The sequence below is a fragment of the Sapajus apella genome, unplaced genomic scaffold, assembly GCF_009761245.1.
Source record: "Sapajus apella isolate SASKATOON/1434 unplaced genomic scaffold, GSC_monkey_1.0 scaffold126, whole genome shotgun sequence".
Taxonomy (NCBI): Eukaryota; Metazoa; Chordata; class Mammalia; order Primates; family Cebidae; genus Sapajus; species Sapajus apella.
In genome coordinates, this window is record NW_022437066.1 from 4,330,517 (window position 1) to 4,354,144 (window position 23,628).

At 60.3% G+C, this 23,628-nt stretch overlaps 1 protein-coding gene across 7 annotated transcripts in view; it reads right to left on the reverse strand.

Moving 5' to 3' along the window:
• Nucleotides 1–2,403: 2,403 nt before the first annotated feature.
• ADAMTSL2 (ADAMTS like 2) overlaps nt 2,404–23,628 on the reverse strand; it is a 38,658-nt gene continuing 17,433 nt past the window's right edge. For all 7 annotated transcript variants that reach the window (XM_032261976.1, XM_032261978.1, XM_032261975.1 and 4 more), the window contains 10 exons: nt 21,475–21,823; nt 20,258–20,630; nt 15,183–15,280; nt 10,777–10,903; nt 9,375–9,588; nt 9,104–9,259; nt 8,300–8,470; nt 7,379–7,555; nt 4,140–4,284; nt 2,404–3,172 (listed from right to left, as the gene is read on the reverse strand). In XM_032261976.1, the coding sequence (XP_032117867.1) occupies nt 3,054–3,172; nt 4,140–4,284; nt 7,379–7,555; nt 8,300–8,470; nt 9,104–9,259; nt 9,375–9,588; nt 10,777–10,903; nt 15,183–15,280; nt 20,258–20,630; nt 21,475–21,823 (1,929 nt within the window). In that variant the 3' untranslated portion in view covers nt 2,404–3,053. The remainder of the gene's footprint in view (nt 3,173–4,139; nt 4,285–7,378; nt 7,556–8,299; nt 8,471–9,103; nt 9,260–9,374; nt 9,589–10,776; nt 10,904–15,182; nt 15,281–20,257; nt 20,631–21,474; nt 21,824–23,628) is intronic.

A 23,628-nucleotide genomic window follows, 5' to 3' on the forward strand; every position in this document is an offset into this window, starting at 1 on the left:
ATCACGAGGTCAGGAGTTTAAGACCGGCCTGGCCAAGATGGTGAAACCCCGTCTCTACTAAAAACCACAAAAATTAACTGGGTGTGGTGGCAGGCACCTGTAAACCCAGCTACTCAGGAGGCTGAGGTAGGGGAACTGCTTGAACCCGGGAGGGAGAGGTTGCAGTGAGCCGAGATCATGCCACTGCACTCCAGCCTGGGTGACGGAGTGAGACTCTGTCTCAAAAAAATAAAAATTAAAAAAAGACAAAGGTTTGCAGGCCAGTGGCCTTCCCTGAGCTGGGGGTTGGGGGGTAGTGGGGGTGGCCTGAGCAGGACACTTCTTGCTCTTACTCAAAAACAAAGTCCCCCGTTTCTGGAGGTGTCGGAAGTGCTGGCGGAGACACGGTCGTTACAGTTCTGTGGCTCTCCTACTTTCTCCCTGCCTGGTTGGGACAGTCCAGTGGCATTCACCCTTGAGGTCCCTCGAAGCCCCGGCCCCCGGCCCGCCCACACCTCCGGCTTCCTCTGTGCATCTGTGAAGTCTGTTTCTGATGCGTTAGCGTGGGGGGTGGGCTGGGTGGGTCGGGGTGAGGGCTGGCCCGTGCTGTGGCTGTTCTGATTCCATTTCCCACTTCCTTTCTGGTCTCCGTCCCCTCTGTAAATACGTAGATCTCTTTGAACTGAAGTAAGCACCCATCCCTCCCAGCCTACTCGGCTCCCCCGTGGGGACCTGCTGGGGAGCTGCTGGCTCCCTGAGGAAAGTGAAAGCCAATAAAACATCTCCCACACTCCCGTGCAGCGTCTTCAGTCCACCCGGGCATCCAGGCCGTCCACACCCACACTCTCCAGCCTTCTGGGAGGGACTTCCTTCTACCCAGCAGGAGACAGAGTAAGCTTCTCCCCGAGACGTAGCCAGGAGGGCCAGGACTCTGCCTGGCGGGGCCGAGAGCTGCTCTCGGGCTTGGGGGCAAGGCAGTGGGGCACAGGTGAGTTTCCCGGGTGGCTCTCCACCTTCCAGCATTGAGGACCATGCTGTGGCGAGATTCCTGTGGCGGGATTCCCGTGGCACCCCCACGTGGCCCCAGGCCCCAAGTGGGGCTTGGCTGAGCCCTCCTCGAATCCCTGTCCTCAGGGGAGACCCAGGCTTGTGGCAGGCATAAGGCTCATTGAATGCAAACGTGTCCTGGGCGGAGGCACGGCTGGGGCCTGGGGCTGGAAGGACCAGGGTGGACTCTGAGCCCCTGGACGGAGGGTTGTGGGGGACAGGCTGGGTCCCCTGGGACAAGTGACTGAGCATCTCTGGGCCTCAGTTTTATCTTCCACACAATGCAGTGATCATGATACCTGTGTTGCAGTGACCTTTGGAACATAAACCCAGGCGGCACCTGTGCTGGCCACAGAACCTGGTATACAGTAAGTATACAATAAGTGTTGGCAGAAAGGAGGCGCCGGGGAGGAAAAAAGTAAGACAGGAAGAAGAGGTGAGGGCGGGCACAGGGTGAGGTGGGCAGAGGCCTCAGACTCCCGGTCTCAGCGACTCGGTTCTGACCGGCCCAAGCTGGTGATTTTGAGCAAGTCCATACCAGGAGCCTCTAACTCCCGGGCTTCAGGGATTGAAAGGTCCATCCCGACTGCAGCCCCTCAACGCACATGCGTGCAGTCACACCCAGAGGCAAGAATACACTGGGGGGGGGTACTGCCTCAGTTTCCCCAGAGCCCCAAGTCGTTCAGAAGCTGTCCCAAAGCTGTGGGGGACCCTGCTCTGGCTCCCAGTCTGAGGACAAGCTGGCCTCACATCAAGGAAGCAGCTGGCACCCGCTTACCTCCCGGGTGCCTGTGGCACCGAGACACCTCCTGGGGTCCCTCCTCCCACGCGGCATCCTCCGGCTGTGTCACTTTTCCTCTCCGGGGTCCTCTTTCCCACCTTCTCATCTGGGAAAAGCCACTCCTGCTGCTGGTTCAGCTGAGCAGCCCCTCCCCAGAGGCCCCTGTGTCCGTGCACCCACGTGTCCAGGTCAGGAAGCCCCCCCTGAGGTCCAGGAACGGCAGTGACGGTGCTGTTTCCTGAGGCTCAAAGTGGGCCCAGGCCCGTGCCCCCAACACCTCCTGGCTCCCTCTCTTCTTCCCAATGCGCTTGCCAGTGGGTGTCCCACACCTTAGCCAAGGTCCCCAGCCCCTGCTCCACAGCTCCTGTACCAGGTGCTGACGGGCTTGAGATGTCAACTCCACTCCTACTCCAGCGCCTGTCCCGGTGCCCCCAAACGCCCTCCCGGGCCCCTTGTTGCTTCTGTCTGCACCTGCACCCTCCTCACCCCACATCTGAGGCCTCAGTGAGCTGGAGAGACCCCACATGGCCATGCCTGGGCCCTCCAAGCCCCGAGGCTGCCCACTCCTCCAGCCAGAAGCAACTGAGACCCCACGATGCCGCCATAAATAGGACCACTTTATTAACATAGATGAGCACTGACCCGACTGCAGGGGCGGGGCCCGAGGTCCATCCCAAACGCCCCGTGGGCAAGCGCCTCTGCCCAGGGTAGAAAGTGCAGCAGGAGGAGAGCTCCATGGGAGGGGCTCCATAGGAGGGGATACACCTGGGCCTCCTTGCTGCCTGCGCCCCGCCTCACCCCCTGGCCTCCAAGGGATGGAGGCCCCCCACGTTGGGCTTGCCTGCCAGTCTTCTTCAGAAGGCCCTGTCACCCAGAGAGGGCATGGGCTTCAGGCTAGGGGTAAGACACCTCCACCACTTGGCTGTGGGCCCTGGGCCCCTCAGCTGGGGGCTGCTGGGGGCCGGGGAGGGAGGCCACGAACACAGGATCCACGCAGGAACACGGATGGGCTCCCACGGTAGGGGTGGCTCTGTTTTGGGGGAGGCCAGTGGGTGCTGGAGGACACTGCCCATTTCTCTGCCCCAGGAGCACAAAAGTCCATGGGCCATGGGAAGTCCCCTCTTGACAGCCGAGGCTCAGTGCCACGTCCCTCAGGCCGGCGTGCCCTGCAGGAGGGGTGTCTGTGGAGGACCCCAGAAGCTGCAGCAGCTTGGTCTTTGTCTGGAAGGGGCTGCAGCTGCCGCACCTAGGAGTGGGGGGGCCTGCAGGAGCGGCAGCACGCCTTGCTGTAGTACCAGTGCCCACAGAGGTTCACCTTGATGGCCAGGGCACAGTTGGTGCCCGGCTGGTCCTGACAGCTGTCATCTGGAGAAGGAACACAGGGCGAAGCGGGGCAGTTTCAGGAGGTGGCCGACGGGTGAAAACCCCAAGGACCCTCACGTGTCTTTTTCCAGGGGTAGGGGCAGCGAGCCTCCCACCCCACACAGACCTCCATCTCTAGCTCTCTGCCACCTCTTTCCTAGCCCCTATCTGTCCCCAAGTGGTCGCCTTCCCCGATCACGCCAGGTGATTTGATCTGTCCCAAGAGGGTGAGGCCTGGGGCTGGGGTCTAGAGGAGCTACAGAGGTCGCACCCAAGGACTAAGTGTCCCCAAGGGGTCCCCAGGGGCTGCCCCGGCCACCACTCAATGTATTCAAAGGGGGCTGGGGTCTAGAGGAGCTACAGAGGTCGCACCCAAGGACTAAGTGTCCCCAAGGGGTCCCCAGGGGCTGCCCCGGCCACCACTCAATGTATCCAAATGGGGCTGGGGTCTAGAGGAGCTACAGAGGTCGCACCCAAGGACTAAGTGTCCCCAAGGGGTCCCCAGGGGCTGCCCCGTCCACCACTCAATGTATCCAAAGCAGAACTCATCACACACCCTGCACCTGGCACCTGTTGGAGCCTGTCCCCTGTCCCGCCTTCAGGTGCCCTCCCCTCCCTGCCCCATGTCCCAGCCCCTGGCCATTCCAGCTGAATCATCCTGGATTCAGCTCTCGGCCCCACAGTGGCCCCGCCATCTGAAGCTGACATTTTCCCCAAAGTATGGGTCTCAGCATGGCTCCCTGGAGCTGTGGAGCCCCAATCAGGCATCCCCCACCCCCCTTCCCACTCCCCTCTCAGCGGGGCTCAGCCATGAGGGAGGAGGCCTCCGCTCCTAGTACACCTTGGTCTCTCTCAGCTGGTTCCCGGGCTCACCATCCAGGTGAGCGATGGCTGCTCATCCTTCAGGCCCTGGCTCTGCCCTCACCTCCCTGGGAAGCCCCAGGCCCACCTCTGCCTCCCCGCCCCTCACCTGGGGGCTCCGTGGGGCAGGGCTGCAGATCACAGGCCTGTCTGCCAACGGGCTTCACCAGCGGGTCGCAGCCGCGGACGATGTCAGTCCCCTGGTAGCACTTGACGTCTCGCATCCTCACGCCCACCCCGCAGGTCTTGGTGCACTGGTGTGGGAGACAGTGGGTGTGGGGAAAGCCCCCCGATGGGGCCAAGGCTTGGGCAGGAGGCGGGGAACCTGCACATTCACGCTTCCCCACCCCACCCTTCCCAGGCGGCTGTGGGCCCAGCTGACATGGGACCCAGGGAAGCACATTGGAAACTAGACCTGCAGCCCCAGGCCGAGCTGAGGTGGAGACCAAAGGGCACTGGCAGGTGGTCAGGGGGCTCTGATTCTCTCCCACCCAGGGCTGCCTCAGTCTCCCCAGGTGCACAGTGAGAGGTGGTCCCTCCTCTCTCATCTCCCAGAGGGTCCTCTGGGCCCAGCTCTCCTGGGTCTGTGGTGCAGACCGTTTGTCATAAGCTGATAGAATGCATCTCGCGAAGCCACCAACCCCTCCAGTGGCTCGCTGACCAGATGTTCCCCTTGGAAAACCCCGCTGAGCTCCCCAGAACACCAGAGACATCTGCTGGCCACAGTCACCCTGCTGTCCTCCTGCCAAGATCCCACAGGAGATGGCCCCCTCACACTCCCCCCGACACGGGTGACCCCACATCACCCAGGCACGTCTGGGACCCCAGCCCTCAGTTCTCTGAGGTGGGCGGGGTGGGAGGCCCCAGCCCAGGGGCCCACTCTCCACTTCTGTTTGCAAAGGAGCGGGGAGGACCGATTAAGACTTGGCAGAAAGACGGCCGCCCGCCTGCCTGCTCCAAGCCAGGGGGTGGGGGCTGGCATGGTCTGTGGGCAAGAAGAGGCTGGCCTGGCACCGATGGCATGAGGACAGTCAGCCTTTGGCAGGGTCCCAAGGAGCCTCTGGACGTGCCTCTGGAGAGCAGCACATTCCCAGCCAGCCCTGGTGCCAGCTCCTCTGTCCCTGGGGAGCAGATGGGACTGGGCAGCTGGGGGAACAAACACTGACTGAGCCGCCACTATGCAGCAGCACTGGGGCAACCACGAGGAAGGAGGCATCCACATGCCCACCAGCTGTCTCTGCCAGCCACGCCTCATCCGGCCGTGCCACCTCCTCATCGGGGCTGGGGGTTCCCCTCCCCAGCACCCCAGGATGTTCTGGGGTCTTCCCTTCATGGCTCCCCCACGCCATGCTCATCACCCAGCAAGGTACCTGCACCTAGAGGGTCCCTGTTTCCTGGCCCCGCAGTGGTCTCCATCTGAAGCCAGCCCTCTTCCCAAACTACAGGCCTCAGCTGGCTCCCTAGGGCCCTGGAACCCCACTCAGCCTCCCACCCCTTCCCACTCTCCCCTCCCACCAGGCTCGGCCTTTCCAGAAGGAGCCATCCTGCCCCAGCACACCGTGGTCTCTCCGGTTGACTCCTGACTAAAGCTTGCCCACTCGTCTGGCCCTGGCTCAGCCCCTGTCTCCCCTGGGAAGCCCCAGGCCTGCCCTCAGTCTTTCCCCTCCTTGCCTGGGGGGTCCTTCAGTGGGCAACAGGGAATCAGTGAGGGTGACAGGCATGTGTGCTGTAGGGCAGGCAGAGGCCCTGGGCAGGGGCAGGATGGAGGCCACACGCCACGCAGAGTGCACGGAGAGCCCAGGGCCAGGGCCCCACTCTCTGAGCAGGGCCGTGCTGGGGTCCCCAGCTCAATCCTCACAGACTCTTGGACTCTCTGCCTTGAACTCATAAGGTTTAGGATCTGGCACCCACCCGTCACGGCAACCAAGACGTGGAGCCCTTGGGCGCCAGGGCCTGACACACAAGAACATTCCAGGCTCCGAGTCCCATCTGACACCCCTATTTTGTCGCCTGGGTATTCAGAGTTAGCCCATGAGGAAACTGAGGCCAGAGGTAGCTGGAGACTCCAGGTACACAGCCTGGCTGTGGCAGTCCCTGCCCAGTCATTCCCAGAGATCCTGTGGATGCCCCAGGTTCCCCTCTCAGAAGCTCATGGCATCGCTAGGTGGGAGGGCGCTGGGGCCAGGGCTGGGGCTGCTGTGAAAGGGGTGCAGAGGCTGATGTGAGTTACTCAAGCTGGAGTCTAGACAGGACAGCCTCCAGGGGCCCAGAAGGTGGAGGGGCACCCACTGGCTCAGGGCGGGGCCCTGGAGCCACCTGGAGGTCCCATGGGAAGTGGAGCAGAAGGGGAACACAGCAGGGGAGGTGAAAGCAATCTCTTTCCTCTACGAGACAGCTGGGGCAAGGGGATGCCCAGCCTGTCACCCTCTCTGTGAAACCAGGGCTACCCACCCACCTCGGGGCTCCCTGCTCTGGGCCCCTCAGGATGAGCTGGTTCAGGCCTCTCTTCCCTTGCAGATGTCACACCCCACGTGGGGTTCACTCTAGGGCTGGACAGGCCTGGGCAACAGTGCCTGCTACAGCCCCCAATTACTGTGGGACCCCAAGTGGGCCAGAGAGCTCTCTGAATGTCAGTTTCTTCCTCTGAGGAATGGGGAAAAGCGCCCCTCTCATGGCGCTATTGGGGGAGAGGGGACTCTTCAGGCCAAGAGCTGGGCCAGAGCTGCCACACGCGCCTCAAGGCCCTGGGATGGGAGGGCTCAGCTCCCCTCTATAGACAGCCGAGACCTCAGCTCTGTCCTGCCTGACATCCTGGAGCTGGGCATTCTGGAGGCTCAAGAGTCTAGGAATCTCGGAGGGGTGGGACCCACGCAGGAGATTTGCTGCCTTTCCTTCTGGCCCTGCCAGCGTCCTGACCTGGGGTATGTGTCTGTTACCGTCTCCCTAAATCCCAAGCTCCTGCCTTGGCAGTGGCTCCTGGAGGGCCAGGCCCATGTCTGACTCAGCCCAGTCTGCCTGCCGTGCCCACCTGGGGTCTGTCTATCCCATGGTGTCAGGCACATGGGCTGCCAAACACACAACTCAGAGGCCAGAGTTCCTGGACCCAAAAAGGCCCAGGACGAGTGCTGTAGGGATCCCAGGGACAAGAGCAGAGAAGGCTTCCTGGAGGCGGTGGCTCTCACACTAGCTGATGTGGTGGAGTTGAGAAGCTTTCCTGGGACGGAAAGCTCTGACAGAGGCTGTTGGGGAGGGGGGGTGGGAAGCACTTAAGGAAGCTGGAGGCAGGAGGGGCAGGATCAAAACTCAGGCCTGGTCTCAGGCAGCCTCAGAGGGGCGGCGGGAGCTCACCTCGGACCACGGGCTGGTGTACCACTTGAAGCAGGGCCTTTCGAAGCACGTGCTCTCCTCCGGAGGCTTCTTGGCGAGCCCGCACTCGGGGCTGCTGCGTGTCTGCGGCTTCCCGTTGGCCAGCTCCATGCAGAGCACCAGCCGCTTCTTGACTCCGCGCCCGCAGGTGGTGTTGCACTGAGGCCGGGGCAGAGGGATCGGGTCAGCGCCAGGGCCCGGCAGGACCCGACACGGGGCCCACGACAACCCTGCTGATAAGGGTCTGGTCAATAGCAATTGGGTGAGAATGCTCCAGTGCGTAACAGACTGGCCAAGAACTCTTTGTTCGATAACCATTTGGCCCCAAATGGATTTGATCAAAAGCAATTTAGCACAAAACCATCTGTTTTGAAACAAATTGGCTAATGACAATTTGGCCAACAACAATTTAGCCAAAATCAATTCAGCAGAAAACAATTTGGCTGGAGATGATCTGGTTTGGTGATCTGCCTGCGGCTCCTGGTTGAAAGCAATTTGCAGAGCTCGAGGCAGCTGAAATGGGAAGTGGGTGACGATGCCGGGTGGGCGGGAAGACACAATGGTCACGATCCAAGGTGGCACAGGCCGCAGGAGCAGGCAGCCCAAAAAATCCCTGACCCCAGCCTTCCACATTCCAGGGACTTGGGGACGCAGGCTGGGGGCAAGGCCAATTCTGCACGAATCACAGAGTACATGCAAAACTGGGATTTGGGAACCGATCAGGTGTTTTCCTACCTTTTAAGCCTTTTGTATTCTAGAATGATTTTTAGGAAATCGTGCCTCCATCATGTGCAGAGAATTCCTCTTTCTCGCCCATCTGTTGTCCCAGCCACCTGGCTCTCCTCTCTGGCCAAATGCTCTCCAAGCACAGGGAGGCCCTCCAGTGGACTCTGGGGTACTCACCCGCTCCCAGTCCTGGGCCAGCCAGTGGGCAGGACAGTTTTTGTCCCCACAGGGGTGGATGGCCAGAGGCTTGGTCTCCATCTGGCACTGGGACTCGGGCACCACCCGTCCATCACTGGTCTTACAGTACACGTGCCTGATGGTGCGGCCTTGCCCACAGCTTCCACTGCACTGCAGGGGGGAAGGGCAGGCAGGGGACACTGGGTGAGAGGCAGCCACGCCAGGAGGGGCCCTAGATGTCAGTCCCAAAGGAGAGGAGTGGCTCCCAGGCAGTGTCGAAGCGGTTGCCATGGTAACCACTTTTTAAATAACATTTTCTGTTCTAATTACAGAAATAATCATGCTTGATGAATAGCACACAGAGAAAAAAAAGCACACTTAAAAAGATCATCTGTGCACCCACCACCCAGAGGGGACCCCAGCTAGCATCTGAGCAGCTCTCTCTCAATGAGAGAGACAGAGATAGGGAAAGAGATAGAGACAGACACAGAGAGACAGAGATAGGGAGACAGAGAGACTCAGAGACAAACAGAGACAGGGAAACAGAGACAGACATACAGAGGAACAGAGACACCGAGAGACAAACAGGCTACAGAGGGAGGCTGATGCTGGCCACTTGTTTGGGGAGAGGTGTTGATTCACACAATAACGGGGGAGAAGGCTGGTTGGGCATTCTTCACCTCACACCCTTGCCTTGGAAAAAATGGAAACTGAGGCACCTCAAGGCAAGTCTCTGGGTCCTTCTCACCAGCCCCACACGCCAGCCACCCCTCGGTGCAGGCCTCCCTGCAGCCCGGCCCTCACCGGTCCCCAGTCGGAGACGGTCCACTGCCGATCACAGGGGGGGCCCGTGCAGTTCTTCTCCCCAACAGGCCTGGTGTTGGGGTCACACAGCTTCTCATCCTCCGAGCAGCGGATGTCCCTGGTCACCACACTGCGCTCCCCACACTTGGCAGTGCACTGCAGCGGCAGGGGGCGGGGGTGCGGAGGCGTGACGCAGGTGCAGCCACCTCCAGCCCCCGTGCCCAGCCCCCCGGCCCTTCCGGCCCCCGGGCTTGCTCCCGCAGACGCTCACCTCCGACCACTCTGACATCTCCCACTGGGGCCCGCAGGCGGGGTTCCGGCAGGTCTTGCGTTCCTCGGGCCGCACGGCCTCGGCTGCCTCGCACAGGTCGCTGTACACGGAGCTGTCGAAGCCGGGCGAGAGCATCTTCCAGCAGCGCACGACGCGGAACTGGTAGCCCTCTCCACACGTGCGGGAACACTCACTCCAGCTGCTCGTCTCCCACCTGCCCCGGGAGTGGATGGCCTTCAGTGACCCCCAAGTGACGGCCAGGACCCCATGCAACCCACACCCCCAGAGACAACACAGCTCCTCCCTCCCTCCCTCCCCCATGTGGTCCAAAACCGCAACAAGCTAAGCCAGATAGGAGGCTGGCAAGGCCCTAGGGTGCGGGCTGGGCCATGACGGCCCAGGTGGTCTTCAGGGAGCACCTTGGCAGGGCGGTCGTCGGGTGCCCTGAGCATGCACTCAGCCTTCCTTCCTGCCCCTTCGTGCCTTGCTGTGTCACACAGGTGGCTGTGCCCCATGGGACTCTGGCAAGGGTGGAAGTGAGCAGAAGGCACATTTCTGGATCCGCGTCCAGAAAGGGGGCCTGGCCAGCATGCTGGGGAAAGACCTCTCGTTCTCCTCAGCCTCAGCTGGGTGGGTTGTGATGAGACCCTGAAGCCTTCCAGGCAGACAGACTTGGAATAAGAGGTGCAAAGCTGATGGGCTCTGAGAGGAAGGACCACCCGGGGCTGGCCTTAGCAGCATTCTGGGGACCCTAAGTGTTCTGCCCATCCCAGACGGGAGCAAACGTGCAGGAAGGGGGAGGCCTGGGATGGAGCAGGCCAGAAATGCAGAGGCAGAGTGTCTGTGCTCAGGGAGCAGGAGGGCTCGGCCTCTGAGGAGCATGTGAGCCTTGTGGGGGGAGGCCGGCACTCTTAGGCTCCTCTGGGGACCCCACCTGTCTCTAGGGGTAGTGTGCACTCAGCGCTCAGTGTGACTGCATCCACAAGGCAGGAGGCGAGGCCCAGAGGCCAAGAAAACAGGCCACCCACATCCAAGGGACAGCCAGCAGGCATGGAATCGCAGCAATCCCTTCAGGCTTATAAAAATCCTGCATGCGCCAAGTAGGCCTGGTCGGGCAAAGATAGCGCTAGAATATAGAGTAATGTGGAGAATGGTTTCTAAATCTACGGTAAGCATTTGTTGAGCACTTACTGTGTACAAGGCACAGTGACAGATTAAACTGCAACTCCTGGAAAGACTCAGGTCTCTGAGGGGTGAGCTCTCTGCCCCTCCTCGAAGGGCCCCCACGGCCCTGCACACAAAGCACCTCTAAGGGGCAGGGGGGTAAGTCTGACTGCTCCTGTGGGCAGAGCCCCGCATGCCCCCTGCCAACACCCCACCCAGGGCCACCGATGGCAGGTACCTGGGCTGGCACTCCCTCCCAGCGCAGAACTCGTGGACAGGCTCAGGACGGGTGAGAGCGTCGCAGTAGCTGTCGTCCACCTCGACGCCATCGTAGCGGACACACATGGCGTACGTGGACATGACCCCTGGGTTCAGGACAGGGGAGGGCCTGTGAGCCATGCCGGCGCCTGGGAGGCCAGCAGACAGGCCACAGGATTGGAGCAAGTCACCTGACCTCTCAGCCCAGCTTTCTGGCTTAGGGATCAGTCACAGCTTGTGGAACTGCGGCATGAGGGCAGCATTGTGGGTCTGAGCTGTGCCAGTCTCAGCTCTTCTCTCTCCACCCCTACCCCGCCCCACCCAACCCAGGCCGGGCCACCAGTTCCCATGTCACAGAGTCCGGGCTTTGGGTTAGCCCAACTGGCCCCCATGGAGGTGCAGAGGCAAACACAGCCAGGTGGCCCCCATCACCAGGCGTTCAGCAACCACCCAGTGACAGGCAGGCGGGAGTGAAACCTGACCGCTCCCGCCCCGCCAGCCTCCTCAGAGATCATGGTGGGTGTCCGGGCCCTCCCTCCACTCTGTGGCATGCCCCAGTACTCAGCAAGCATCATCCTGAACTTACTTTTTTCAAAACAGAGCCTCATTCTGCGGCCCCGGCTGGAAGGCAATGGTGCAATCACCTCGGCTCACTGCAACCTCCCGCTCCCAGGTTCAAGCAGTTCTCCTGCCTCAGCTTCCCAAGTAGCTGAGATTATAGACACCTGCCATCATGCCCAGCTCATTTTTGTATTTTTGTAGAGAGTGGGTTTTACCACGTTGGCCAGGCTGGTCTGGAACTCCTGGCCTCAAGTCATCCGCCCTCCTCAGCCTCCCAAAGTGCTGGGATGACAGGCATGAGCAACCATGCCCGGCCTGAACTTTCTTTAGTCATCACTGTGTGCCTGTCCTTGTTGGTGCCCCGTGCTCTACAGTGGGTGATGGGCACTTAGCAGTGCCACTTCCCTGACCACACCCCCCTTTCTGCTTCTATCCTTCCCCCTGCATCCTTCCCTGGCACCGAGCTGCCACACAGGCCCAGCTCCCTGCCCAGAAGGAGGGCGATTCTGGGAGAGCCAGCAGCAGTGGGAACAGGCTTGGGGTGGGGTTAGGGTTTGCTGCTTCTGCTGTGCATGTGTGCGTGTGTGTGTGGCCTCGGGAGACAGACCCAGCCTTCTGGGATGTCGGGCATCACGGAACGGTCTTGGCTGCGGCTGCCAGTTCCCCCAGAAGGAAATCGGTTTCCCCATACCCAGAGAGCCCAGCCACCCAGTGGCGCGTGTCTGCGGCCAGCGGCTCCTGCCTCTCCAGGCCCCAGCCCTGGATGGAACGAGACAGCCTGGGAAGCAGCTGACAAGGGATTTTTTCTTTTTTCCGTAAAGGACGAGCCAGGCTGCGATCACAGTTCCTCTCCCGCCAGAGCTGGGCCGTGCAGCCTTTAGCCTTCTCTGAGGGGGAGGCAGGCTTCCCGGCCAGATCTGCTTGGAATGTTCCAGGCCTCAGAGACACCCGCTCTGGGGCCCAGGGAGGTGTGGGGCTGGGGACTTGCAGGCCATCGCCAAGTGCCTGGTTATTCATTTGCTCCCCATTATGGAGAGCAGGCCTTGGTCAAGAGAGACCGGAATCCAAGTCCCACCTCAGGGCCTCCCTGGGGTGATGTGACCATAACCAGGCTCCAGCCCCAGCTTGCTCCTTCCCAAAATGGGAACCTTCCAGAGAGCCTGTGAGACTCAAATACCAGGACATTTTTTCTGGGCACCCTCTTCATGACACCCATCTCAAAAACGACACTTTTCAACCCCCTGAGCCACAGAGCCCCTCCTGGAAACAAAAGAAAGGGGAGTATGAAGCCGGGGGACTGTGAGATCACTGTCCTCACCCCAGCGCCCTGGAGCCCGAAGGGCAGCAGAAACCTCCGCCTGTGACCGGACCCGAGGCCGAAATCACGCCCCTCTGTTGCTGTGGCTGCCAAAGAGCATCTTCAAAGAAAAATCTAAAAACAAGCTTTCCCACCGTGGCCGGAGCTCGGGGCAGGCTGATCCGCCCCACCGATGGAAGTGTCCCTTGCCTGGGTTCTTGCGAGGCACAGGATGGGGAGCAGAGACTCCGCATGGGACATCTGCACAGACACAGCCTATGCAGACCCTGATCCTGTTATTTCTGCCCAGTGCCATTCAGCACCTCCCATGGTGACAGGGAGCTCCCCCTCCCTCCTGGCCTTCCTTTCTCTGTCTCTGTCTCTGTCTCTCACACACACTTACACAGGGTGTCTCATTTCCATTCCTGAACAGCCTCCTCTAAAGCAGAGCTTCCTTCTTCCCGAGCCAAAACCTGCCTTTTTGATTTCCTGTTGTCCTCCACCCTGCTGCGCCGTGGGCCACCCTGCACAGTCCCAGAGCAGCCCCCTCCCCGCCTGGGGACATCCTCCACACAGGGCTGCCCATCAGGCCTCTCGCCACAGGCTGCCTAAGCCTGCAGACGTCTTGTGCAGCATCCCCTCCCCAGCCAGCAATGTGTCTGCGAGGAATCACAGATGCTTGCAGACACTTAGTGACAACGCCCACATGCTTGGAGTCCCCAGGCCAGGGTGTGTGGAGGAACTCAGGGCAGGTCCAACACAGACTTGGCAAAGCAGATCCCCCTGCGGACACCCCACCACCATGCTCAGCTCCCCTCGGGGCCTGCCCGGAAGGCAGGTCACACAGCTCACCTCCGAGGCCAGCTGCTTCTGGGTGCGCTGGAAGTCATAGCCTGCATCAGGGGGTGGCAGCCACCTCCACCATGGCGGCACCCATCAAGTTCTGACCATGAGAGGCTATTTCCTTTTTTTCTTTAGACAGAGTCTCGCTCTGTCACCCACGATGGAGGGCAGTGGTGTGATATCAGCTCACTGCAGCCTCCACCTCCCGGGTTCAAGCAGTTCTCTGCCTCAGCCTCACGAGTAGCTGGGATTATAGGTGCCTGCCACCATGCCCAGCTAATTTTTGTATTTTTAGTAGAGACGGTGTTTCACCATCTTGGCCAGGTTGGTCTTGAACTCCTGATCTTGTGATCCACCTGCCTCAGCCTCCCAAAGTGCTAGGATTATAGGGATGAGCCACTGAGCCTGGCCCGAGAGGCTACTTCTTGTTTTATATTGATCCCCACAACCCACCTGTGAGATAAGTACATGTCTCAGTTCACCTGTGGAAAACTGAGGTGGAGAGCGGGGGAGATTTGATGATTTGCCCGTGGTGTGGTCAACCAGGCGGGGCAAGCCTGGCCAATCCAGGTGCCCACAGTACTTGCTTTTCCCTCCAGAATGCCAGTTGCACGGGCAAACACAGCATGCCCCATGGCTATGCCCTGCTTGGGGGCCTTACAACAGAGGCCTTTCTTCAGCCCCAGAGAGCCAAGGCCAGTGCCAGCAGCGCCTGCAGGGCCGCTCCGCCCTCCCTCTCTCAGGCCCACCTCCTGAGATGCCAGCAGGGCTGCTCAGGGTGCGGCCAAGCTCAGACTGCCCAGCTGCCTGGCATCCTCACTGGCCAGAGACTGCAAGGGCATCGAAAGCCCGGGCAAACGGGGGATACCGGGGTGGGGCCAGGAGCATCAAACCTCTTGAGGGGCCACTGGGTGTCATCTACATGCAAACATGATGCCCAAGAATAGATAAAATGTGGCCTCAGAGCGGGCACGGGGGCTCTCCCTTCCGCATGTTCTCCCACCAATGCCCCCGCAGCCGGGTCCTGGTTTGACATCTGACCTTGCAGCGTCCCCCAGGGGAAGGAACCAGAGCGGGCAGAGGCAGCCCCAGCTCCCAGCAGCTGTGGCCAGCATCTCAGGGCGACGTGGCCGCGCAACCAGGCGGCTGTGGGTTCAAATCCCAGCTCAGCACTTACTAACCACACGCATCTGTCTGTCCAAGCACCACCGAGGAGGGTCTTTTCTCCTCCGAACTCCTCCCCTGCTGGTGAGGTCCTAGAATTTGGCCACTTCCCTTTGTCATAGATCATAGGAGCCTATGACTCTCCTCCTATGTTTGCTGGGAACAAAAGTAAAATCCCCGCTGCCTGAGATTTCTTACTTTTAACCCAAAGGATGTTTGCCCTAACAAAACATGGTATCGCTGGCAACAGCAAGGGACCATTGGTGGTGGCCTGGATGACCCCCGGGGGCCTGGGCCTGACCACGATCTAGCCCACTGTGAGAATGAGGATGGCTTCACCAGGAACCCAAACTCCTATCACGCCACACGGCTCCTAAGTCAGGAGGCCACCAGACAAGCACCCCGAGGGCAGTCTGGGGCTGCAAGCTAGTGGGCGGGCCCCACAGCCCCGGCCCGCATCCATGGAAATGGACTCAGGGCAGTCACTGCCCCTTGGCACCCATGGCACCCGGGACCAGTACCTGTGGTGCAGGTGGCACTGCAGGGTTCGTGGGACGAGAGCTTCCACCGGTACATGTCTGCGGGACTCACGCCTTGCTTGCGCGTCTTGGGCCTGGTCCTGAAAGCAAGATCAAGCAGAGAGGGTGATGAGAAACTCCAGGCCTCCCTGGTGGGCACCGGTGTTTCAGGCCAGTGAGTTTTCACTGGAGGGCATGTTCGCCAGACGCACACACCTGTCCACCTGCAACAGTCAGAGTCCCCACTGTCTGAAGTAGAATGGGTGACGCACCCACGGAGAGACACATTTTACAACTGAACAGACACTGGGATTTTTTCCGTGTCAGTAACTGCATGGGAGCTGCCCAAGCTCCTTCCGGCGGGTGGCCTGAGAATTTGGGGCCCCCAGCACCGTAGCTGCTCCCCGAACACACGCAGGCTTCTCACATCAGCTAGCGGGTTCCTTCTTCCCACCCGGGAGGGGACCTCAGAAGGTGTCTTATGTGCTGAGAATGTTCCAGAGTTCTCTCCTGTCCCCTCCTCCAGCTGGGACTCCGATGGAATAGGGGACACTAGGCATCCAGCCTCCAATTATCAAAATTAAAAAGCTCAGCCGCTGGCAGGGGCGTGGCCACAGCCTACAGAGCAATTTGGGTTGGCGACGGCTGCACAGACCCGCTGGGGTTGGGGGAGGCCCGCTGGGTCCCAGCCAGCCCCCAGCTATGATTCTTGGCTAGAGCCTACGCAGCCGAAGCCAACTATTGTTAGGACTGTTTTCCTCTTTGAACCAGTAGGTGTGCCTGGGCCCAACCTCCACATCCAACATGCGGGCTCGTTCTGGACTTGGCAGGGGAGGAGGGAAGCAGAGGCGGCAGCTCCATAGGTCAGCCTCTGCTCCTGGACGCCGCTGTGGAGTCTTGCTGCCCCCGGCCAGAGGAGGGGCGATGGCGAGCCGGCCCTGTGGACAGCAGGTCCTTTGGGCCTCAACTTCCTTTTTAAACTGGACAGTGCAGCAGGTAGCATTGCCCCACTCCACTTTCCTCTGCGCCCAGAGGGGCTGACTGGAGATGATCCCGAGCTGCCACACGTCACGGGGCTGAAATGTGGGCCAGGCCACAGGTCCTTCTTCCGGACCTTCAGTCCCCAGGGGGTGGCCAGGCTTAGAGTATTACATTCGGAAGGGCTTTCTGATGACTCTGTGATAGAACGTGGGTTTGGATTGAACGGGGAGTTTACAGTTTGTCAGGCAAGTGGGTGAGGATTGCTCTTCCGTTTCACTTGGGCTGGAGTGGGAGGAGGCCAAGGCCAAGCAGAACTTTTAGGATGACCGTTGCCTTGACCGCACATCTGAGACCCCAGAAGTAATCTGCCCACAGGAGCTTCCACAGCGAATTCACCAGTGTGGCTCCCTAAGCTGAGGAAGGGGGAGGGGGAGTGGGAGGAGAGGGATGGGGACCAAAGCCGGCGGGGGCCAAAGCCTCCCTCCCCTGGGAGCTTCACGCCAGGAGTCTCTTCCAGCCCATCACAGGTTTCAAGGGGAAGGTTCTGGAAAGAGCTTTCTCCTCCCTCTTTAAAAATTAGAGGCAATGTTAAAATGGGGGTGGGTGGGGGGTTTCCCAAGACCCTGTCATCTCAGAACAAAATTCCCTGGAAACCTGGAAAGCTGCCCCAATGGGGGCCACTCAGAGCACCCAGATGGGGATGAGTAAGTCCTTTTAGGGAAGGGAGGACCCGGAAGACCGACCCCTAACGCTTGATTCAGAAAAACGCTGAACTGTGCTGACCAGGTCCCCACCAACTTTCAACAGCTTTAAATTCTCCCCAAAAACAAAAAGAAACAGAAAGATCCCCCCCACCCCCACCCCAGGGGACGCTCCGCCATCTTTATCTCATTACATGCTCTGAGCCAGCAGGCAGCGTGACTCATGCCTGACTCAAGAGAGAGCGGACCTGGTTCAAAATAACCCTTTGGATTTTAAGCACCAAAGGTATTTCTGGAGGGGCTGCCCACACACTTCGCAGCAGCACGTGTAGGGCAGAGCAGATGCAACTCTTGAACATAACCCTGCATATATTTGCACAACAATGCAACGCCTAGCGGGTTCCGTTCCTGGGAGTAGCACCAAGGAAGCGGAACACCCAGGAAATCGCTGAACCACCAACCCTTCGCTCGCCTCCATCTGGAAGGAAGACACTGCCCCTCTCAGCTGTGAAAGTCGGAGCTGCTAGACTGGGGCTGGTGACGGCTGTGGAGTCGGCGCCAGGGTGCTCCGGACCGCCTGTCACTCCTCGGGGTCCTCGGCCCAGCTGCCTGGCCAGACACAGGCTCCCGGGTTCCCCAGGCAGGAGAAGCTCTGAAGCCACCGTGTCTGTTTATAAATGGGCCGGAAAGTGCTCTGTTCTCCTCTCCCCGACAAGGCTGCGGAGAGGGACTCCAGTCTCTGTGTCTCAGAAGCCTGTTCTCAAAGTGGGAGTCTGGTGACAGGGGCCCCTCCCTTGATTGTCTGAAGCTTTTCTGGAAAGATGAAAATAGCCTTTCCTTTCTGGGCTGCCCCTTTGATTTTGCCTTCCCTGAGCAGACACGACTTCCTGTGTTTGGACAACTTAGCCGCAACCTGGCTATTTTGGCCTGGTGGCTTCCCCGCCGCCTCCCCCTGCCTTTATGCCTCCAGACCACCTCTGGTCCCGGGCGGCAGCATCCTTTGATAGCAGGCCCCGGGGAGCAGCGGTATCTCAGCAGCCGGGGCCTTTCTGAGTGCTGACAACCTAGCTGATCGATCCCCGAGGCCCCGACAGGCACTGAAATCCAATACATCCCAGGGTGGGGGACTGGGAGGGGAGGGTAAGAGTCAACCAAGGTGGGGCAGGAGAGATACTTCACAAAGCGGCCTGATGATGCAAAAGCTTGCGCCACGACCCTGGCCTGAGGATCACTGACTATCTGAGCTAGTGGGCCCTGTGGGCACCCCCTGACAAGCCCCTCAATGAGAGATGGGGAAACTGAGGCCCAGAGGAAGGCAGAGATGCTCAACTCACACAGTGCCCATGCAGTAAGCCAAATTGCACAGCGGGGCCTCAGTGCCACTCTGATAAACTTATTCAGAGGGATGTGACCGTCAGAGAGCTGGCCTCCCCCACCCAGGCGAGGGGTCCTGAAAGGTGCCCCTCACTGCTGCCACTTGGAGGCTCAATTTTCTACTGAGAGCTTCGACTTACTTACGGGAGGCCTTACCGTGTGCCTCACACACCAAACACCAGGTAACGCCCTGGACCGCCCTGGGAGGTGAGGAGGGCCCACGCTGAAGACGCAGAAACAAGACGGCCAGCCTTGAGAAGCCCCGTTCCCATGGGCAGGCACTTTGCCCAGGACCCCCTCTTAGACTCAGACACTGCACCCAAAGCAAGGCCCGGCCCTCCCTGCCCAAGTCCCAAGAACCAGCCAGAGGCCCACCCACCTAAGGCTTTGAGCATGCCAGGGTCAGGGTGAGCAGACAGCCCTGTGCCACCCCTGGGGGAAGAGGGGCAGCCAGAGGAGGCTCCAAGGCCACACTCTGTTCACATCTGCAAAGCAGGGTTTCCACCCAGAGCCCGCTGGAAGTGCCCAGGACATCCTCCCTGCACCCTGCAGCCCCCGGCATCTCAGAGGCCTCAGAGAACAGTTTGAGAAAAGAGGCAGGCATCCCCTGGGCACCCGTAGCTCACCAGGGAGGCTGGCTTTGTTGCTCCGGTCCCAGGAGCTGGATGGATGGGAGGGTGGCCCCAAGCCATGTCACCTTGAGAGTAACCCCTGAATCTCCCATCAAACCCCTGAATCTCCCATCAAACCCCTAAGCCCCAAGGAGATGCGCTCAGCTCTCCTGGCCCAGGCTGGTTCAGTTCCTGCTTGGGTCTAAAGTCAAGGGGCTTGGGATGCACCCCAGAAAATAAAACCAAACCAACTCCAGTGGGCCCGTGCCTGCCTCCATCCCCCACTGATCACCTGTTTAAAATAGCCCCCAGGCGCAGGCGAGCTGCTGAAAGTGTGGGGACCTGCAGGGGTGGCCACGCTGTATCTGGGGGCGTTGGCACCAGGGACTGTGCTCCAGCAGGGACACGGTAGGTCTGGAGTCACCCTGCTCACAGCTGGTCCCTGACCTAGCGAAGCTCCCAACCTCAGGCTCCTCTAGGTCTAGCTACAACTGCTCAGGCATCCCCGGCTGTGACCGTCCAGGCGTCCCCAGCTGTGACCGTCCAGGCGTCCCCAGCTGTGACTGTCCAGGTGTTCCTGGCTATGACTGTCTAGACATCCCTGGCTGTGACCGTCCAGGCATCCGCGGCTGTGACCGTCCAGGTGTTCCTGGCTATGACTGTCTAGGCGTCCACAGACATGGCTGCCCATGTAGCCCCAGCCGTGGCCTTGGCTCTGGAGGCCTGGCCCCAGGTGGACTCCCTCGTGGCCCTCGCCAACTGCAATGCCAGCCTTGCTCTTCATCCCTGATTTCAGGGTCTTTCCCCTCATGGAGGAACCCACTAGATCCTCTCCAGCCTTTGCTGAAGCCTGGGGCTGAGCTGCTCTGCGCTTGGGGAGCTGTCTAGAGCCCCGCCTCCTCCTAAAGGTGTGTGTGCCATGACTGTCCAGACTTAGAACTCAGGGTCCCCAGGTCCTCAGGCTCTGTGACCTTGACCTCAAGTACACCACACTGCTCACCCTCTCCAAGCCCACAGTGGCCACCCCACCACTACGGGTGGGTGTGGCAATGACATGTGTCCATGCATAAAAAATGCTGAGCTCTGTCCCTGGCTCACAAGGCATGCTCAGAGCTGTTAGCTTCCTGCCTCCCTTCCCTGCATCAGCTGCACACACAGGGCTCAGCCCTGACCCTAATCCACCGACATAACCTTTGGGGAAAGCTCACTCCAGCTCAGGCCTCTGACTGTGTGCTCAGATCCACGGGGCAGCGAGTGGAGGACCCCAGGAAGATGGGGCCCTCTCTCCTCTACCTCTAGGTCCCCAGACCCTCTGGCCAGACGCCCTGCAGCAGGGCCTCAACTTCGACCCGGCCTTGGCCCCGTCCTGCCCCCGAGGGCCCCGGACAGGGCTCAGGGAAGTGCCTCCTACCTGGCCTTGTGAGTCCTGTTCCCTGCCCAGGTGGGCAAGCTGCTGCTGACGTTGGGGAACGGGGCCTCGGAAGAGCTGTTAGCAATCCTGTCGCTGCTCAGCTCCAGGTAGGACCCGTTGAGCAGGTAAGTGCCAGCCCCCTCATTCTCCTCATAATCCACGAAGAAGCTCTCGGCCAGGGAGCTCCGCGAGGTGCCCTGAGCAAAGATGCTGTTCACGGTGTCGTTGAGGGTGAAGTCCTTCGAGTCAGCGCTTGCGCCCAGCAGCTGGTCAGAGATGGCGTTCGCCGAGAAGAACTTCTGGGAGACGAAGTGGGTGTCGACCTCTTGCTCATCCTTGTCCCCGGTGAGAGTTGTCCCCGTGGCGTTGCGGTCTAGAGAGGAGACAGGTGGCCCAGCCGTGAGCGCCCCAGCCCTGGGGGCAAGGCCTGGGGAGGGGACCTGGACAAGGGGGCTGGAGACACCAGGATGAACCAAGAAGCTCCCAGAAGGAGAGCTTCTGCCCAACTAGAGGACACGATTCGGCCGAGATAGAGGCATGAGGCCCACTTTGACCATCTCTTGCCGACGGGAGTTCAACCGTCTTCTGCAGTGGACTGAACAGCACCCCCCAAAACTCATGCACCCTCTGGAACCTCGGAGTGTGACCTTATCTGGAAATGAGGTCACTGTAGGTATAATTAGTTAAGACTCTTGAGATGACATTATCGTGGACTCAGAAATATCCCTATCGGAAGAGGACACACAGAGACACGGTCACAGAGGAGGAGGCCTGTGAGGACAGAGGCAGAGGCTGCAGTGACACGGCCACAACCAAGGGCTGCCTGAGACCCCCGAAGCTTTTGCTCCCTGTGTCGTCCAAGCCCAGGTGAGACCTGGTGCTGGCCGGGTGAGTGACGGGGTGGGCAAGAGGTCAGACCATCCCAGGTTTGACTCCCAGCTCCTCCACAGTGGACTGCGTGACCTGGCCAAGCCACTCCCTCTCTCTAAGCCTCAGTCTCCCCATCCGTCAAATGGGGATAACCACATCTACCTCGAAGAATGCATGGACTGAAGGTCCTGTCCCAAGTCCTTAACCCTGCGCCTACCCAGAGGACATCTGCAGGCAGCTGTTAGGAACCTCCTCTGCAGGTTTGCAAAGGGCCTGAGACCCCTTCCCCAAGACCCCTTCCCGGGCAGCCTCCCGAGCCCCTCCCATGCCTCCCTCCTCCTGGTTACCTCGGAAGCCCTTGCCCCTGGGGGGCCCCTCGCAGGCCCTGCCGCCGGCCTGTTGGCACACCTCGTTGGTCTCCTGGCCCCGGCTCGGGCCCAGCTCCATCTCCAGGCCAGGGTGGCCGAACAGCCGGTTGTCCAGGCCCAGCTGCTCGGAGGAGGCCAGGCCATACAGGGAGCTGTTGTGCGGGACGAAGCCCATGAGCCTGGCCCCGTCCAGGCCCTGGCTCTCAGAGCTCTCGGAGGCGGGCTCGGAGAAGCCATAGTAGACAGGCTGCGGGCGGTGCTCGTGCGGAGGCTGAAGCAGCGTGTACTCGAAGGTGATAGACGGGCTTTTGCCGTTCTGGTTCCACACCTAGGGACAGAGACGTGGGACCCCAGCCCCTCCTCACTGTGTCCCGCCCCTTCCCCACAATCCCCTTCCGCCAGAGCTATAGAGAGCATCCCTTCTGGGACTCAGCTGAGCCCCCCAGGGAACCACACTGCCTCGCCCAGCCCAGTGCAGTGTCCCCACCCCAGAGGCATCCAAGTGAAAGCTTGGGAACAGGGCGGGGGCTGGGGGACTGTGGTGTGGGGAATGGCCCACCCTGGGTTCAGGCAGCAAGGGGCATGCTGTATGCAGAGATTGTAAGTAATGAAGCCAAGTAAAGCCCGGCCCGCATCACCTTCTCACCACGCGCTGGATCCCTAAGTAATCACAGCAGCCCTCTCCCACCACTCTCCAACCCAGAGCCCCTCCGCGCAGGTCGACGTGGGAATACAAAGACCCAGGCTCTGCCTCAGTTCCAGACAGCACTGAAGGCTCATCCCCGCTCCAGAGCTCCCTGTGGGATGGGCTAAGGCCGCTGTCAAGACCTAGGGGCAGCCCGGCTTCTCCCTCCGCAGACCCCCACCGCCTCTCTCTCTAGGAGTTGCTGTTTCCAGAGATTTCAGCCAAAACCAGCTGGTGTCAGGAGCAGGCAGGCCTGGGACGCCGACTCTAGAATGGGATGTTGGAGCAGGATCACCTGCTGGCAGAGGCGATGAGGGCCCACCTGGGCGTGCCTGGAGCGCAGAGACCCCCAGAAGACGGCGATGCCGTTGTGAAAAGGTTCACCGCCAGGGAACCGGGAGGGGGTGCCAGGAGAAGGAAAGGCACTGCTGGTGTTTGAGAGCTGGCTGGGGCAGGGGCAGGAGTTAAAAAGTTATAAAGGATTGTGGAAGTAAAGGACCCCAAGAATGGAAGAACAGCACGGAAAGGCCGAGGCTGAGGGTTCGTGCAGCAGCAGAGAAAGACAACCCTGTCCTGCGTCGGAAGGTGGAATAGGGAGAGGCGCCTGCGAGGAGCAGGGAGCGCGCTCCTCCCAACTCTGCTGGGCCTGCTATGCCCAGGACAGAGTCCAGCCAGAAGAGGGGAACCTTAAGACTTGGGGTATGGGGAAAACTTCAAATCACAGACATCCCAAGCCTTCGGGGCCTGAAAAATGGGCCTGTCCCATTCCTCCCTGTTAAAGCCAGCACTACCCCAGCCTGAAGATGACACAGAGACCTCTCCTTCACAGCCACACGGGCCTCCCACGGAACCTGGCCTGGCCCCGTCTCCTGGCCACCAGACTGGTAGCTTGGGCCAAGTCACATTCTCACCCAGTCAGGGGAGTCCTGAGAGAAGGGGCTAGACACCAGTGGACTGCCGGCCCATCCTCTCACAACAAAGAATTTAGCACACTGGTGAGAACTTTGGGAGAAGTGCTACCACGCTACTAGGTGGCACTTGGAAGCATGGAGAAGGCGGGGGCTGGCCTATAGGATGCAAGACGCGCCACCCCACTACATCCACATTTAACTCAATGTTTAGCCCCTACAATAACCAGACAGACCCTGGAGGGCCTGCCACCGAGTCTGGATGCGTGCTGCACCCTCCACCAAGCGGCGGCCTCCGCTGCCGGGGCGTGACCACTGAACTGTCTCCCCTAGAGCAGATCAGCTGGGCCTCATGTTGATCCTAAGCGACCACTGACCTGGAAAATATATTATTTTCTATCCCCGTCAAGAAGGTGCACCAGAAACTGTTTCATTCACCTGGGGTGGACAGCTGTGTACATTTACAGTCGTGACCCGGGCTGCACTTACGCTCCTGCTCCCAATTACAATACACAAGAAAGGCATCTGGACCACGCCAAG